General features: G+C 30.3%; 1 protein-coding gene across 1 annotated transcript; it reads left to right on the plus strand.

The window, feature by feature from the left end:
- The first annotated feature begins 6,362 nt into the window (after positions 1-6,362).
- On the plus strand, positions 6,363-17,257 carry LOC100571743 (U3 small nucleolar RNA-associated protein 6 homolog). The gene is made up of 10 exons (XM_003244574.4): positions 6,363-6,726; positions 6,801-6,927; positions 7,000-7,155; positions 9,420-9,787; positions 9,902-10,033; positions 10,426-10,654; positions 10,723-10,956; positions 14,123-14,387; positions 16,367-16,514; positions 16,586-17,257. Exons 1-10 carry the CDS (start codon positions 6,650-6,652, stop codon positions 16,641-16,643), a joined length of 1,794 nt encoding a protein of 597 aa, XP_003244622.2. The 5' UTR covers positions 6,363-6,649; the 3' UTR covers positions 16,644-17,257.
- The last annotated feature ends 359 nt before the right edge of the window (positions 17,258-17,616 follow it).

The raw sequence follows: 17,616 nt of genomic DNA on the forward strand, positions 1-17,616 counted from the left end.
CCCCCTTAAGTTATATTAATATAATATACTATCATAATGTAACTACCTAATTATTATGATATACCACGGTAGTTATAGATAAATAATTGTATCTATATGTAACACACACATTCACACATTTTCTACTGAATATAGGACTATTCTAGGGCCGCACTGTCACTATCACACAAATAGTGAGGTTTACCATACAATACAGTTTATGAAATATTGGTTTTAGTGACACGATACTATCGATTTTATTGATTTTAGTATACAATATCGATAATAATTACATAGCCGACTTGCTGCCCGTAAACGGGATGCGAGTTACCTGTCAAATTTACTACCTGTAAAATATACCTTTTTTTTGGGACGCAAGTAACTGTATATTATAGCCATCCGACTTGTGAACGCAATCGAAACTCTTGAAAGGTATAAAAGCTTGACTATTTTAAATTATTAACTAACTATACGATGAAACTAGAGATGTAAAATTGAAAATTTTCGATTGAATTTTTTTTTTTTTCATTGAAAATTTATTTATTTTTGTACTTATCTTGAATTAATTAATTTTTAAGTTTAAATAAAATTTCAAAATACTTTATAAAATTACAGTTTCATTTTTATTTACATTGTAACGAGTATAACGTCAGAATCAAACAAAACACTTATTATAAAAAAAAATATAATTTGGGTAAAATTGAGGAAGTGACTCAAACAATAAATTACCTCCGTTAAAAATATAAATTAATAATTGTAACAAACGATTATACACTCATAATTTATACCAAAGTAAAAATACAACATTTTCAATGAAAGATAAAAATGCACATTTATTACAGAGTTAAATATTATATATTGATATGATGGGTAGGTATATATTTATTATATATTTAATGATTTGTATTTTGAATTTACTATATTATGTTCATTAGAAAAATACCAACATTATATTAAAATGGCTAAATGGTAATAAAAGTAGGTATATAACTACATATTTTAAAATATAATTAAGAAGGTTAAATATACTACAACTATATAATATCAAAAGATTTATTTGATAAGAAATTAATATGATAAATTATAAAATGTTCAACATTTCATGAAAATTTACATCACTAGATATAACTATGTTATCTATAACTAATAACTATATACCGTATTAATTTACATTTGTATTACATTTATGATTTATCACCTTACTTACATCGGTTGTTTATTTTTATTTTACAAATTAAACGAAAATCTTTGTACACACGCTGATCTACTTTTGCTTATCTTGTCAGTGGTGTCAAACGTACTCTATACGGTAATAAAGGATGGCTCACAAATTTAAAATTTTTTTTTGTTTTGACAACCTTTATTATCGCATCGAGAACGCTGTTCGTTCGCATATTGAAGTCGTCTGCGTTGTATATATTTGGTTAAAAACGCTGATATCATATACCGAAGCTCTGACTCCACCGTTGACTGGAAGAAAACTCGCCACTTCAAAATATACGTACCCTGAAATGAAACTCTGGTTATTATGTGGTGTTGGACTGTAGTTTTTTTTATAATAATAATAATAAAGATAATTTTATAATCAAGCGATTGCTGAGATTATGCGTTGTACCTACAATATTCACTGATTTAAACGAAAAAAATAATGATACCAATTTTAGACAATCGTACATTATATAAGCAAGTAAAAAAAAATCATAAACATTAAAAGAAAGCCATACGATAGGCTATAGAAATACCAACATGTATTGTCTCCGTCTCACAAACGTCAAACATAGTTATATAGTAGGTACATTCTGAATAATTCGTTAACTTTGTTATGTTTAATTTTAAATTACCTTTTACCAAATTTATAAGTAAGAATATTGTCTAATGGTTGACATGGGTTTTTTTCAAATTGTAAATTGTTTGTTCATTTTAAAATGCTCATAACTCACTTTACAATTGAAATATAAAAAAAATGTATGTCATCAACAATTACTTTTCTTACTTTTAAATTTAGTAATAGGTCAATTCACTCTAAAATAAAAATAGGTAACAGAGTTAAAAAACGAATTATTCGGAACGTATGTTTTTCTATATTATAATGCATTTGTCAAACGGAGACAACGCAGTAGGTCGACGTCCTCTTTATTACTACAACAACCGACGCGACGATATTTTAGTGCTGAACAAATGTAAAATGGCGACTCGGATGACAGTTATTGGGAATGAGAGAGATAGGTATAGAGTATAAAGACTACAATATAGAGGGCGTTCCAACAGACACGAACATAGGGTCGGTGTCACCTTGGTAACGGTTTTAAGTTCTAACATTGATATTCGACAACGATACGTGCAATATATTTTACAATATATTTTTTAGGTTTTAAATAAATAAATTTATATTTTATATAAGTCACTATATGTAATTATTTATAGTTAATTTATATAAATAAATCGCATATGACTGTAATATTATAGCAGGTAATTATGTAGAGGCCCAGGTCTGCAGTCCTCCTAACTTTAACCATTAGTCCCCGTGACCCCCTGTTATTACGCCCATGTTTGTTTCATTATTGTTTGTTTCATTACCCATATTAGATTCTGAGCGGAGCGAGGAAGCTATTGGTTTTACAATGGTGTTAATTTTTTATTTTTTTTTTTATATTCGGCGTACAAAATTTCTACCAGAAGGAGTGCTTCGATTTCAACATATTATAGTACCTTATCTTTTAGAAAATTGAATCAAGATGGCACTTTAGAGAGGTCATTTTTCGATTTTGTCAATAGTTATTTAATGCCACCGGAAAAACCACCGAAAAATTACGTTATAATAACGCTAAAAATGGGGTTTTAATTTCTAACACTTTGTTTATCACCATAGAAACGAATAAAAAATTATAATATTATAATATTAATTCAACTTACATGATAAAATAAATAATAACAGTATAAAATATTCAGACTGACAAACCGTCTCCGCTCAGAATCGTTTTTCTTATACGATGATATTATATCATTGAATTCAAGTCTAATACAATCCATTATACAATGACCCACTTGTAACCTACTGTACAGCAGAGCGACATCCACTTACCTGCTTTTTTGTTATGTTAAGTTTATTTTCACTGATGGTACTTTTTGATTACTAATTTGAAAATAGTATGACGTATAGCTCATAATTCATACGTTTAGTTACCTATGTATTTAATAAATAGTATTGTATCATGATAAAAAACCAAGATACCTTAAATTCCAAAATATGAACTCTTACAAACAATTTCTTACATATATTGAAATATTTAGGGCGGATTCATAAAGAATAGTCTGTAAATTGGTTACCTGCCCTGCAGTACTTTATTCATTCTATAAAATTGATAATAGCGTTATAGTTGAGTCATGAACTAAGATAGTATCTATAATGGACTGTACACGACACGGCAGTTGGGTGGGTGGTATACTGGTGTGTGATCCTATTTTGTCAAGTTAACTTTGTATGGGGGGGGGGGGGCTAAGACTATCTAGATGGCCCAATCGCACAATTCCCCCCACTACAATATTTACCGTGACATTTTTGGATCACGATTTTAACTACCGTGTCTAGTCCATACTACCTTAGTTCATGGTTGCGTGCACGGACCCACCCGTGTATATATTCAATATCCGCCTAAAGCCTTAACAGTGAGTGACGCTACGTGAAAAAAAATCGCAAATTATTTACAGTGATTCCCGTGTGACCACTCGCTCGCTGCGCTGTGCTCGGACAAAAAATACCGAAAATATCCCCCGACTTGTTGCGTGCAACACCACCTCAAGTTGGTCACAGGGCAACCCACCCCCATAATCTTTGAGACTAATTTCAAATTGTTTTTTCTATTATTGTAATAATTGTATCTTTATTCTGTAATCAATTTGTAATATCATGAAATTATAATAAATCCAATATCTAAATCTAAACCTAAACCTAAAATCTAATCTAATTTAATCTAATCTTTAATCTTTTTTGCTTATTTTAATAATATCTTATTTCTTTTATTTATTTATCTCTGTCACTATTGCACCTTTACCAACAAATCTTTAACATTGAAGTAAATTTTCTATAGAAAAGAATATTTAATCTAGTAAAAAATTGTAACTACCTATACTAGTTTGTTTCAAAAATAATTTTAAAAACAAAAGAAAATTTGATGAAAATTAAGAATCCAACAATCCGGTATGGTCTTCTCAATTATAAAACAAAAGAGTGCCATAAAATGTACACATAGGCAATAAACACGCAAATAGCAGCTGGGTATTATTACAGGAAGCAACAGGATTCGCACGAAAAGCAAGAAATTATATTATTACAATATATTATATCAATGAATCTGGGTCAATTGAAACCTGTTGGTTTCAGCGATAGTGGATTGCAATTTCCACCTGTAGGTACCTACTTAGGTACACCCCCATAATATAGTTTATATTTATTTTATTATAAGCTAATATATTTCACCGAATACCGTACGCAATATCTATATATTGTGATTAAAGTAGAATCCTTGCGGAGTCATGGAGTCCAAACGTCCTTAATATTTTTGGGTTTTGAGTTCATACCAGAAAAATTTAATTTAATTTTGCTTATATTAGGTGAATTTATTGTTTAGGTGTAATGGTATTCTAGTAGGTAACAGTTTCAACACGTATTATGTACAAAATAAAAATAATTTTATAAATATAACACAGTGCTGTACGAATTGTACAATGTACATGGAACATCAAACGCGTACAGTATTGATTATGTTTGTAACCATGGAATCGTGATTCCCAGGGGTCCTTTAAATGTATATATAGCTGCGGTATGCTGTGTAAATAATCAAAAATCGATCAAGCTGAGATTGCAGGGCCGCACGCATGCGTGCCCAACTGTTACGCGGCGAAGAGAGCTTTCACTTACATCGCTATTCCGCGAGGCACACACCTGTAAAAATAATAATATGTAGGCCATATTATTATCTGGCGGGATTGGTTCAGTATTTTTCGTTTGTAAGCGTGTTTTCAGTGTTTGAAAAAATGAATACTTATTAGTATACACGTCAACTCGATAATAGTAATGTATTATAACAGACTAGTGGAATATATTATAACCTATATACTATTTCACTGTCTCAATATGTGAGAACGTCAAGTTTAACTGTACTCTGCAGCTCTTACTCGAATAATTGTATTGACGTGGTTTGGCACCACACTAGGGTCTCTATACTATATTTATAAATGTATTTCATACAATTCTATTAAAACTTAGAACTTTAATTTTCAAAAAATGTTGTTCAAGGAGTAAAATATTTGAACTCAAACCTTAAAATTGTTGTCCTCGACAATTTCATAAAAACTATTTAGAACCATTTCATTCTAGACCCACGCGTATTGTAACTATTTAGACCCGTTGAATATATATATACAGTAACAAGTAAAAATGTCAAACACAATTTAATCATGCATATTATGTTTGACAAAGAGGGATAATAATATTGTTATTTTCAAAATGTCTTACAGCACTGGACGAACCCCCTCGTGTAGTCGTTTGTATATGCGAGACCGATACTGCGTCTATAAAATATATACAAATTCAGTTTCCCCGCCCACCCCAAAAGTATAAACGACTCATTAGTATTTTAATATCACGTTTTATATATTGCCAAAAAACTAAAATTTATCATCCATGTCACACGACATTATGTCAATATTGTATAAAAGAAAAAACTGGAGATATTATAATAAATTGCTAAAAAATTCAAAATCGCAAGTAAAAACAATAAAATCTACATTATGAATTCATATTATTATTTATCTACTAATCTGTTTCACAAGTCGTAACATTTCGACTACTAAATTAATTTTAACGTTTACAGGCTTATATTTATATATGGGAAATTTACATAGAACATGAGAAAACCCAAAAAAATTTGTCCAAACACTATGACGGAAGTCCATGAAATTATAATTAGTTATAAAAATGTGCCAAAAACCCGATGAAATACGCTGTATGCCCTCTGTGACCCCCGAGATTCGTGAGAACGAGAGAAAAAATGTTTGCTATTGTTCGTTTCGGGAAAACCCCAGGGTCTGATCTGGGTACGAAAATTTAAGGGTTGCTAAGCGGTGTATTCGAATCGGAAAGGAAACTTTTACCTATGTATAAAACGCGTTTTCCTTATTTTTCAAATAGCTAATAGTTTTTTTCGGTTCACCATTGTAGCCAGAGGTCCACGTCCGCGGCCACAGAGGCTGGTGGTGGCAGTGGCGGGGTTGGAACCCGCTGGCCCCCTGGCCCCATTCCAGCATCAGTTTATAATCGATTTCTGTCTCCCCGAAAAACAGCCACCATCATCGCCACCGTCGCTGCCATTTCGGCGGATGTGTGATCCGTCATCTTGTTTTCCGACCCCCCGTCGACCGAATCAGCGCTGCTGTCGGTCAGCCTCAATCGATTTTTCACCGATGAATTTTTCACCCAACGGGGAACCCTGACATAACATCCCGTTCGTTGTCAGCCCGTGTACGTAAGTTCTATCAACGAGTTCCGTCGTACTTCACGCCGTTACTTCGTCGTTTCATTCACAAATCATATGATAGTATAATATACATACAGTGTCTGCTGTTACTCTAATCTTTTAAGTATATAATATTATATACCAGCACTGCAGCCATGCCGATTAATTTGGAAACACATCATGACATCAAATTTTTAAAAATATACAATCTCATGAGCGACCTTAGGATCCGGTGAGTACACAATTTTAATCGTGCACGATCAAATCATAACTTTTATTGTTGTAAACGGCGTTTTTTTTTTTTAGAACCCTTGTCAAAGAACGTAAGTTGTTTATGCAGAAAAACGCAACCGAAGAGATTACCAAAGAAGAATGTCTGAAACTACTAACAGTCGAATTGGACGTAATGAGTAAATGCGTTTCGGCAATCGATGTACGTTCTAGAATAATAAATTACCAATTGTGAAACGTAAGATGTTAATTTTTATCGGTTTTCTTTCTGCAGAAATATTATATTCCACAGACGTGGTTCATTACTGAATCTCTAAATGTCATGAAATTGTTGTGCAATCGAATTGATCATTTGTACTACAGTATGTTTCAAATGTTTTCTATTGGATGTGTATTGTTAGTGAACTACATGGAATTTCACTCGAACAATGTAAGTAAATCATGATAGGTACTTGTAACAATTATACTAATTAAAATAATATGTACAATGACTGAGGTTAACGAATAATTTACCAATTACCATTTCGGTGGTGATCTTTAATATTATGGTTACAGTCTATCTAATCTATCGCAAAAAAATAATCATGTACTTATTTAAAACAAATCACACTGGTAACAATTTCGATGTTTTATTTATAGTCATTGTAGTGTTAAAAACTGAAACTTTTTATTTGTAATTCCGTTTTCCAGTATTTTTTAACACGCTTCAATGTTGAAAGTAACCCATAAAGCTTTACCACCCCCAAGAATTTATTACCTGTATCTTTACACGGCATTGGGCATACAATTATCTATTATACCTACCTAATATAAATTCAAGCTTTTACCTTATTGATCAGATTGATTGGGAGGTATTCATGATCAGGGAAAATAAAAGTAGCAAAAGTAAGTAAAAGTCATATGCGTGCCCAGAAACAGTGTTACCATCATCACTAAAACATCTGGGAGTTCTTCTAAAAAGAACACCTTAACAACTTTACCACCCCCCAAATCTTTTTTCTACCCGTGGCTATCAGCCCCTTTACACGGGCGTACAAAATCATTTATGTATACTTACGATATATTATATTATATTTAAATTTCTATACGTTATTTGTCAATTTTATTAATAAATAATTTTCATGCGCAGAGAAAATAAAAGTGAAAGGCTCTGAGAGAGTACCTATAAACAATGAGAATGAAAGTCGTGGGATTGATTTAAAACAGTGTTACCACCATCACTAAAACATCTGGAAGCTCTTCTACAATGAACACCTCAACAATTTTACCACCCCCCAAATATTTTTTCTACCCATGGCTATCAGACCTTTAACACGGACGCATAAATTATTTTATGTATACCTATAACTATATTATACATATTATATTTAAATTTCTATGCGTTATTAATCAATTTTATTAGTAAATAATGTTCATGTGCAAAGAAAATGAAAGTAGAGGGATCTGTGAGAGTACCTATAAACAAAGAAAATGTAAATCGTGGGCGTGCTTTTAAACAGTATTACCATCACTCAAAACTTTTTGTCCCGTATTTATTTTTTAAAAAATTACGATAGAAAGGAATGGATTTATCTGAAAGAGTTATAAGTGCACCATGACTTTATTTAGAAATAGTTCTCGAATGACATGACAAAATTATATTATGCGTATACTATTAGTGGACTGAATTAATATGGCCCTTTGTTTTTTTTTTTTTTTTAATGCTCAATTTTCATCAAAATATTTATTCGTACCTATTACCTAATTACAATTATTATTTGTGGATAATAGTTATTAGTTATTATGTTTTAATTGAGTTAATATAATATAGGTAATATGAAATTTATTTTAAACTAACAAAAAAGTGTTGTCAAGCCCCGATTGGTTTTTCTAGTTTCGACTTTTAAATGGGATTTGGTAAATCTTAGGATAATAACGATCAGAGCTGGTAAATGTCCGAAATTGTCAACCGATTGTGTAATATTTTTTCCCTATCATTATACTGGTATATAATTACAAATTGTAATTTACAATATTATTAAATGTTAATATAAAAAAATATATAAAGCTATTATTAAGTAGGTACTTTTATTAGCCACTGTACATTATAGCTACCACTATATATTATATTATGTAGTATATTATTTACTGTTTTCTTCGAACCCGGGACGTGTAACGGGATTGAATAATTATATATTTAGGCACTTTGTATAATTGTAATGGCAAGGGAGAGGGGAGACTAAAACCTGTACTTAAAACTATTGGTGGGCTTAGGCTTCTTAAGCCCCCTCCGATTTCCACCCATGGTGTTACACTCCTACGGACATCTCGTTGAATTGGCGGTCGGTCCTCAACCCCTCTATGTGGAAAGTCCACTTATTATAAAATAGGTATATCTACGTAAATGTATTATAAGTATTAATTTTATATTTCTTTATGACAAATACAAAAAATGAAAAACCTTTATCATTGTAAAATTAATACATTCAATGATCCACTCAAAATCTGAAAAATATTTTTTTTGCACAGGAGTGTCAATATTTTTAAAAATATCGGTACTGTCTTATAAATAACTATATTACATAAAAAATGTTTCTTTTAAATCGCAAAATCAACAATGGGAAAATACGAAATGTCGTAATATTAATCAACATATTATTATTATTTATTACCAAGAATCTTATCTTTTTAACGTCAAACATTTATTGATTTCAGATAGAGTTTATAACCAACGAAAACCCTCCGCTAATCGTATTAATGTCGAGAAAAAAATGCGAACCTCAAATGTATATAGCTGCAGCAACGTTCGAATATGAAAAAAAAAATATCGAGATGGCTAGGCGATACTTCGAAGAAGGAATTATAAAATACGCAAATAATAAAACTCTTTATTTAGAACAATTGTGGATTGAAGTGATGTACTTTGATGATGTAGGAGGCGGTGATTTGAATGAAATAAAACCAATTGAAATTTATAAAAAAACAATAAAAAAATTCGAATACGACATGGAATTTCATATCGTATTGTTGGAAAGATCTATAGAAGTAAAACCCCTATGGAGACTACAACACGAAATTGTCTGGTACCTATAGATTATATCAATGATAATAATAAAATATAATAAACGTATTTTCATATTAATTTGTAGACGATTTTTCAAAACATATTAAAATTCTTATATTGTTACATTATTTAGTGATTTGATGGAGATGTACAATTACAGTGATATCATGTGGCATAAAGTTGCTACATTGTGCACAAATGGATACGTTTTCAACCGTGATACAGGGATCTTCGGATACGTCACAGACCCCAATAAAAGAGCGAGGTTATTTTACATACCTAATGTTATTAATTAATAATTATTATAAAAGTTTGTGTTGAGTCTATAACTGCAAGGTGATTTGTTTAAGAGTAAACACTTAAAATACCCACTTACCTGGCTGCCTATCTAAAAAAATATTAACGTTTTTGAAAATATTTCTTACACATTATTAAGGTTGGTTATAACACATATTTAAAAAAAAATATATTAAACATTTTGTTTTGTAATGGCTTTGAATTGCTATGTAAGAATAATACATTTTTAGTAAAAAATTGTACTTACCTATGCTCTCCTATAGATAATTAAATATAACAAATAAACAAATATATGTATTTTTATTTTATTAGATCGGTAGGTAGGTACCTACATGGTGATGAACTGCTTTTATTATATAGGTGTTGTATTAAAACATACAATAAAGGATTGAAACATGTATTTAACGTCACAAGAAAACTCAATTTAATGAAGTTGCTTACTGAATATATAATAAAACTTTGGAAATATTATAATACTAAGATAAATTCGGAATTCAATAAATGGATACAAAAGGAAATGAAAAAGGCATTCCAGATGGGCCACTTTGACCTTGGAGGTCTACATGAACCAGAATATTATGTTTATTGGGTAAATTTTTGTCAATATAATACTACACTGTACATTGTACATAAATAAAGTTTTGTTTCGTTACGAAGGCGGTACTTTCTGAAGAGATTCATCCCGAAATTTTACAATTGGCGATCGATTGCAACAAGGGCAACGTCGGCGTGTGGGCTGAGGCGTTAAATTATCGGATCGAACATTTCGGTTCTTATAGAACAGTAAAAAAGATTTTTGATGCTGGAAATCAGGCATTGGGAAACAAGTCATTACTTTTGTGGAAAAAGATGGAAACGTTTTTGAAACGGTGCCGCGAAAACGACCGGCAGGTATAATATTATTAATTCTTTTTCGATATATTAGGTATACCTACCTACGAATAAAAATATTATTCGTCGACTACCAGTGATCCATTTAATATGCACGCATATTAAAGTTATACCGTTAGTTTGAATTTGAAATTATAATCGATTTTATAAAATCATCATCATTTTTCGGGGTTTTTCGATCGTCCAAACTTCTTTTTTTATTTAAACGAAAAAAAACTATTTGTACATACATTTAAACAATAAGACATTCAGATAAAATACGATTTACAAACTTAACAAAAATCGCAAGATTGTGAAAATAATCCATTCATTGTTCCCCACATTTAGTTATTAACTAAAAGGTTATTGTATAGCTCGTAAATCACATAGACATTAAAGTAGGAAGATTTAAAAGAAATTCAGATTGCAGTGTAGGTACTATTAGCCATTAGGTCAGGGTCAGATCTGAATCTTGTTTAATGAGAGGAAGGGGGCGAGAAGGAATATTTTAAAGTGATATATAAAGTACAAATGTATAATTGAAACTTGACCGTAATTAAATCGTTAAAGAAAGTCCAATGAGGAATTGAGTAGTGACCACCACATCGTTCCCCCTCATAAATCCACCCTGCATTAGGTAATATGATATCTTTTGAGTCGGAAGCAATAAAGGCGCATAGAATGGTTTGGTATGCACAGCGGGAAAGTTGAGAAATGATATCCTAGTTTTTTTACATTTGGAATGCGAAATAGTTATTATTTAGTGGTTTAAATATTGATTGATGGATTTAATAGTTTGCTTATTTGGAATTCAGATAAGGTTGTGGCAGATTGTTGGATATATTGCACGCAGTGGCGCAGGAACTATTTTTGATGAGGGGGTCGAAACTTAAAACACCTAACAACCATTATATATTCATTTGTGATTTATAACAGAAAACCTTTCTTAATATTTTATTCTTTTAATGTTGATATAGGTAATATATTATAATCAGGGCCGTATTTACAATTTTGCCGCCGCGGGTGCACAACATTTTTTGCCGCCCTTTATGGACACATTTTAATATTTTACCAAAAAAAAAAAAACGTTAAATTCGTAAATTATCCCTAAATATCCCTAATCCCTAAAAATTATCATCAATGAGTGCCCCGCCGGCCGCCCCCTAAAATTTGCCACTGGGGGCACGTGTACCCGGTTGCCCCTACCCAAATACGGCCCTGATTATAATATAATAAGAATTACATAAATGTATTGATATAATTATTGTATAATATAAATGTAGATACATTATATTTAGACATTTATATATTGAAACAAAACACAAAACATATTTACATAATACCTGAAGTTATATTCAAAAGTAACAATATAATATTAATTAATTAAATAAAAAAAAAAAATGTATCTACTTTATACTTTAACTTATATTCTAAAGTAACAATAAAAAAATAAAAATTACTCAATATGTTTATTAGGTATGTATTATGTAGTTATAATAATGAATAATAAATCGATAATAATAATAATAATAATAATGTTATTAGGCACATTCATACATTCATGAAAATAAGACCAATTTTGAATACGTAAACGTAAAATTAAACGTAATTTATGATTGTATACCCTTCAATTTTAATGTAGTAGGGGGGAAAAGTATACTTTTGTCCCCCTTGGATTATATCTGAGGGGTCAATTGCCCCCTCTGCCCCCCTTCTCCGACGCCACTGTTTGCACGATGTGATGAGTTCAACCAATATGTCCTCATCAGTAGCCATTAGCATGATTTCATTAATTTTCAGCAGGTTCAAATCTTTTATTGATCTAATAATCATAAAGACAAATTAAGTCATATCGAAGCCAACCGCTTCGCTGGAGTGTACTTACTATATTTTTGTATTTGATAAAATTTACAAATATCAAAATCTATATATTATTTCAAATACTGTATGTATCATTGAACTATATAATAATCTTATTACTTCATTTTAATTGTTTATGTATGTATACAATAAATGTCCTATTACATAAAAATTGCATTATAAAATATAGCTTACAGTAATATTATATATGTATATTGATAACAAAATTGTAATAGTATTAAACTTTTAAAACATAACAAAGTGTAAGTTAACAAATTAAAAAAGATTACCATATTATAATTTTATACAATAAAGTTTTATAATATATAGTTCAATGGTAGGTACCTACATATATATATATATATATATACATTATACATAATATATAGAAATACAAATACTATATTTATATGAAATATAAAAATTTTATTTTGTGAATTTTCGGCAGTTCATGAATCAAGTGGCGAAAGAATGTGGTCATCTTTGAGAAGCGTTGGCTTCTGATTTTTTTTATATTTAGGGGTAAGTGTGTAGGTGCTCAATATGATAGTGAAAAACAATATTCTGGCTAAATAATTATATTATATTATATAGTAATTATATAGTAATACTATTAGTACTTGTGTTTATTATAAATTGTTTGTGCGTGGCGGCGTGGGTCAATTTTAGGTGGTTATGGGTTATTTTAGGTTCGTTCCACCACTGTAAATATGATAGTGACAACAGGTATCGGGCTATAATAGATAATCAAGTGATAGAAACATTATTACATACCGTTATTTTATTATTAATTATTCAGTTGTGTTGCCGTAAATTATAAAATAATTCAACAAATAAATGAAATGGTATTGAATTTTAATATGCTTATAGTTTAAAGTTCAGCTACTGCAGCCTGCATGTGCAAAAGCATATCTTTGCACCTGCTACGTAATAGCAGGGGGTGTAAAAGCACCGTCATTTTCCCCCGTGATTACGCCACTGTCGGTAGCCAACGCGGCGAATCGATTGGTTGAGTAGAAATATTTGGTTGTTTATCTTTTGCGAATTCGGAATTGGTGAATTTGGTGAAGAACGAGGATGGTAGAGTTCATTTTGATTTGATGTTTCTATGAGGCCATATTAACTCTTGATATACAACTCATATAAAAAAAATACTTTAAATAAAGAACTTACTGGACGTAAAAAATTCATAAAACTAATTACATATACGAAGTAAAATAACGAACATACGGTGAACGTGAAGCGGGTTACCACTCAACAAATAACAAATAATGATTTTTTTTAGTCTATACGATTTGCTATAAGCTGTAACGTTCGTTTTTCGTAGCTTGGTAAGTTTTATAAAGATGGCGCCAAGAGCCCCTACCAAGAAATCAGCAATGTGTACAAAGTCAAACACCTTGAATGGGTCAACGATAACGATGGCATATCCTCTGCTAGAGGCCTTTTTAACCAAATGATAAGATTAGTACCGGCGAAAAAAAAATTGTACATGAACATGATTCAGTACGAGAAAATGCAAAAACCGATCAACATCTGCTCCATCAGAAGCATATACAACCTCGCGTGCCACAAATTTTCCTCTGATGTCCGTGAGTATATTTTTATTATACTAATGATATAATTTCTGAAGTCCAACAATACATAAAAATTATTTTAAGTTATAAAAAAATGCAAACGACTATATTTTATTTTTATTGACATGGTAGTTTCAGAATCGCGAGACCTAATTGTGGCTGTCAATATAGGTATGTACCTATAGGTTCCTCTAGGGCCTAGGGTAAACCAGTTGGCGTGAACTGAGGTGTTACAGGGTATGCTTATGCTACCTAAAATAATGTATCAAGATTGTATTTCGGCTTGACTGTTATATTCGGACATAACCCGTTCGGTTCCCGTTTTACAAAATGGTAAATTCTCAAGGTTAGGGAAACCAACACAAATTTCTACACACTTCATACGGACTTAGGACTGTCGTAAACTAAGTGTGATTAAAAATGTGTTTTAAATTGTATATCTTATTATATATATATATTTCTTCTGTCCATGTGTAAGTATTCAAACTCCTCCTAAACGGCTGCACCGGTTTTGAAGAAATTTTTTGTGTGTGCTTGAGTGCACGGGACAACGAAGTGCACGGAATCAGCTAGTATAAATATAAAAATTATACATTGGGTAAATTTGGGTGAAACCTTTTTCAAAGGGAGCCATTTGGTAATCTACCTGTTGGTAAAACATTATTCGACGAGAGCTGTCTGGGAATAAGCAAACAATGGACGGGGAACGTTTGGGATTCACCGTAAATAGTTATATAAACTACCTGCTAATCATTTAAATATTAAAAATAAATTAACAATTAATATAATAATTTTATTACAATACCTACAATATATTATAAATAAAATAATACTACAGTTAAATAAATAAAATTAAAATAATGCAATATTATCTATAATAATATATATAATCTCTATAAAACGAACATTTTTATATCCACGGGTATTTCATATAATATTCATAATATACCTATGTAAGTAAAATAAAACTATAACTTTTATTCGGGAAGATTATTTTTTTCCCTGACGGAATCGATATACCTTATCACTAGGGCTCGGATTTATATGTAAATACATATTTTCTCTGCTACATGATAAACTTATTTCGGCAAATGATAAATTTGTTTCACAAGATTTAAGATAAAAAGAGCTATATTTGATTTTACATATTTTTACATATTTTGTCATAAATACATGTTTTTACATATTTCACAACTATTCAATTTTTTCTTACATATTTAGACAATTATACCGTTTTAATGTCTTTTCTTCAGAGTTAAAATAATTGAAAGGTTATCATGACTATATATTATGAGGACGATTTTTGAATTCGAAAATTTAAAAATGAATGTTAATAAAATAATGTTTGTAATCAATATAATTAGATAAATATACATTTTTTATTACATTTTATTTTATTATTAATTATCATTATTATTATTATTTTTTTGATAATATATATTTTGAATTCTTTAGCACATATTTATGTACATACTTTTATTGTATAAATACATACTTTGGTTATATAAATACATATAAATCCGAGCCCTACTTATCACCTAGTATACAAAGGTCTGGCGGAATCGATGAAACTCCCAGAAATTATGTTATTGTATTGTTTAAAGGAAATTTAAACATGTTTGATTTATGTTGAATATTTTATATGTGACTGAGGATTTCAGGGTTTGTTTTATATACAATGGTTTTGGGTACAATAGTGTCTATAAATAAGTAAATTTAAATTTAAATAATCTAAGTACTAACTTAATTCTCAGGTACATAATAATCATAATAAATTAGATTATGAGATGGAAAATTTTAAGGCTCTTTAGGTTAAAAATAATAATAAGTCATCCTGCTGAAAATTGTTTTGGCCCACCTAGTTGTTATTAGAATACCTATAATATGATTTGTCACAAAAAAAATTTCACACGGGCGAAGTCTGAATATTCAGCTAGCACCTACGTGTATTTGTATCATATTGAGCCGGTTGTATTAGATCGTTTCACTTGCAGCTCTGTTGGCTGACTGTCTTGAGTTCGAGCTCGAGCACATTGGGAAATCCACCGCCGACAGAATGTATGATATGGCGTTGATGAATCTCCAGCCACAGTTGAGGACTGATTTAAAACACATGTACGAGATGAGAAAAGAAACTCACAGGTTTGTATTAAAGAGTTAGGTGTACTTTGCATTATTACTGACTGTAAATTAATATTATATTTCATTTGCAGAAATCGCCCCATTATAATTGACCCTGATATTATAATAATACCAGACGATGAAGAATAGGATCTAGGAAAACAATGACACTGAAAAATACATCAAATGTATTTTACTTAAAAATCACAAATATTAGTTCTTTTCATAATTATAATAATCCTGACATCTGCTGTTATTAGCAAATAAACTCAATTTGAATAGGGTGGACAAGTAGGTACCGCTCTGCTGTACGGCAGTTTTCGAGTTTGATATTATTGTAATGAATTATGAATATGTTAAATTTGAATTTAATGATAAATCATTGTATACCAAAAATGATTCTGGGTGGAGACTGTGTGTCAGCCTACTATATACTTGTATAAATAATCATATTTATTAGTCAAATTTTTTTTTTTTTTAAGGTACAACAACTTGCGGGGAATCTTCTAATAAATGTCCTTATGTAAGCTATGAAAAGAAAAACCTGTATACAATTCTAACAAAGAATAATGTTTACATATTCGAGACTTAGATGAATTGTGTCAAAATTTCAACATTAGATAATCTTGAAATCATTCTGTCCCAAATGGCAGTGTTGAAGAGATAACTCTGACGCTAGGGCCAAGTAAAATCTTGTATTACACTTTTAAGTTTTTTCATCTAGCAAAAAATTATTAATCAACAATAATTGAATAAAAACTTTAAAAAAATCGAAAATGTCTCATAGGTAGCAATAAAAATCTCAAAAAAGTCAACATTTTTTAAAATATTGTTATTACTTATTATGTATGAAAAATGTTCACATAAACTTTTGATGAAAATTTAAAGTATCTGCAGTTATTAGTTTTTGAGTTAAACCGATACAAAAATAAATTTTAAAAAAAATGTTAGACAAGGTTTCTGTGGTAAATCACCAGTAGTTTTTTTTTATGATTGTCCGGTGTTATAATTTCGACGGAATTCATCAAGTTCGCAACAATTGACCGGTTAATTAACGAATTCTTATTAAACGATTTTTAACATTATTTAAAACTTGAAAATTTAATGTAAGGTTCCTATATTA

This window comes from Acyrthosiphon pisum, chromosome A3, assembly GCF_005508785.2.
Source record: "Acyrthosiphon pisum isolate AL4f chromosome A3, pea_aphid_22Mar2018_4r6ur, whole genome shotgun sequence".
NCBI lineage: Eukaryota > Metazoa > Arthropoda > Insecta > Hemiptera > Aphididae > Acyrthosiphon > Acyrthosiphon pisum.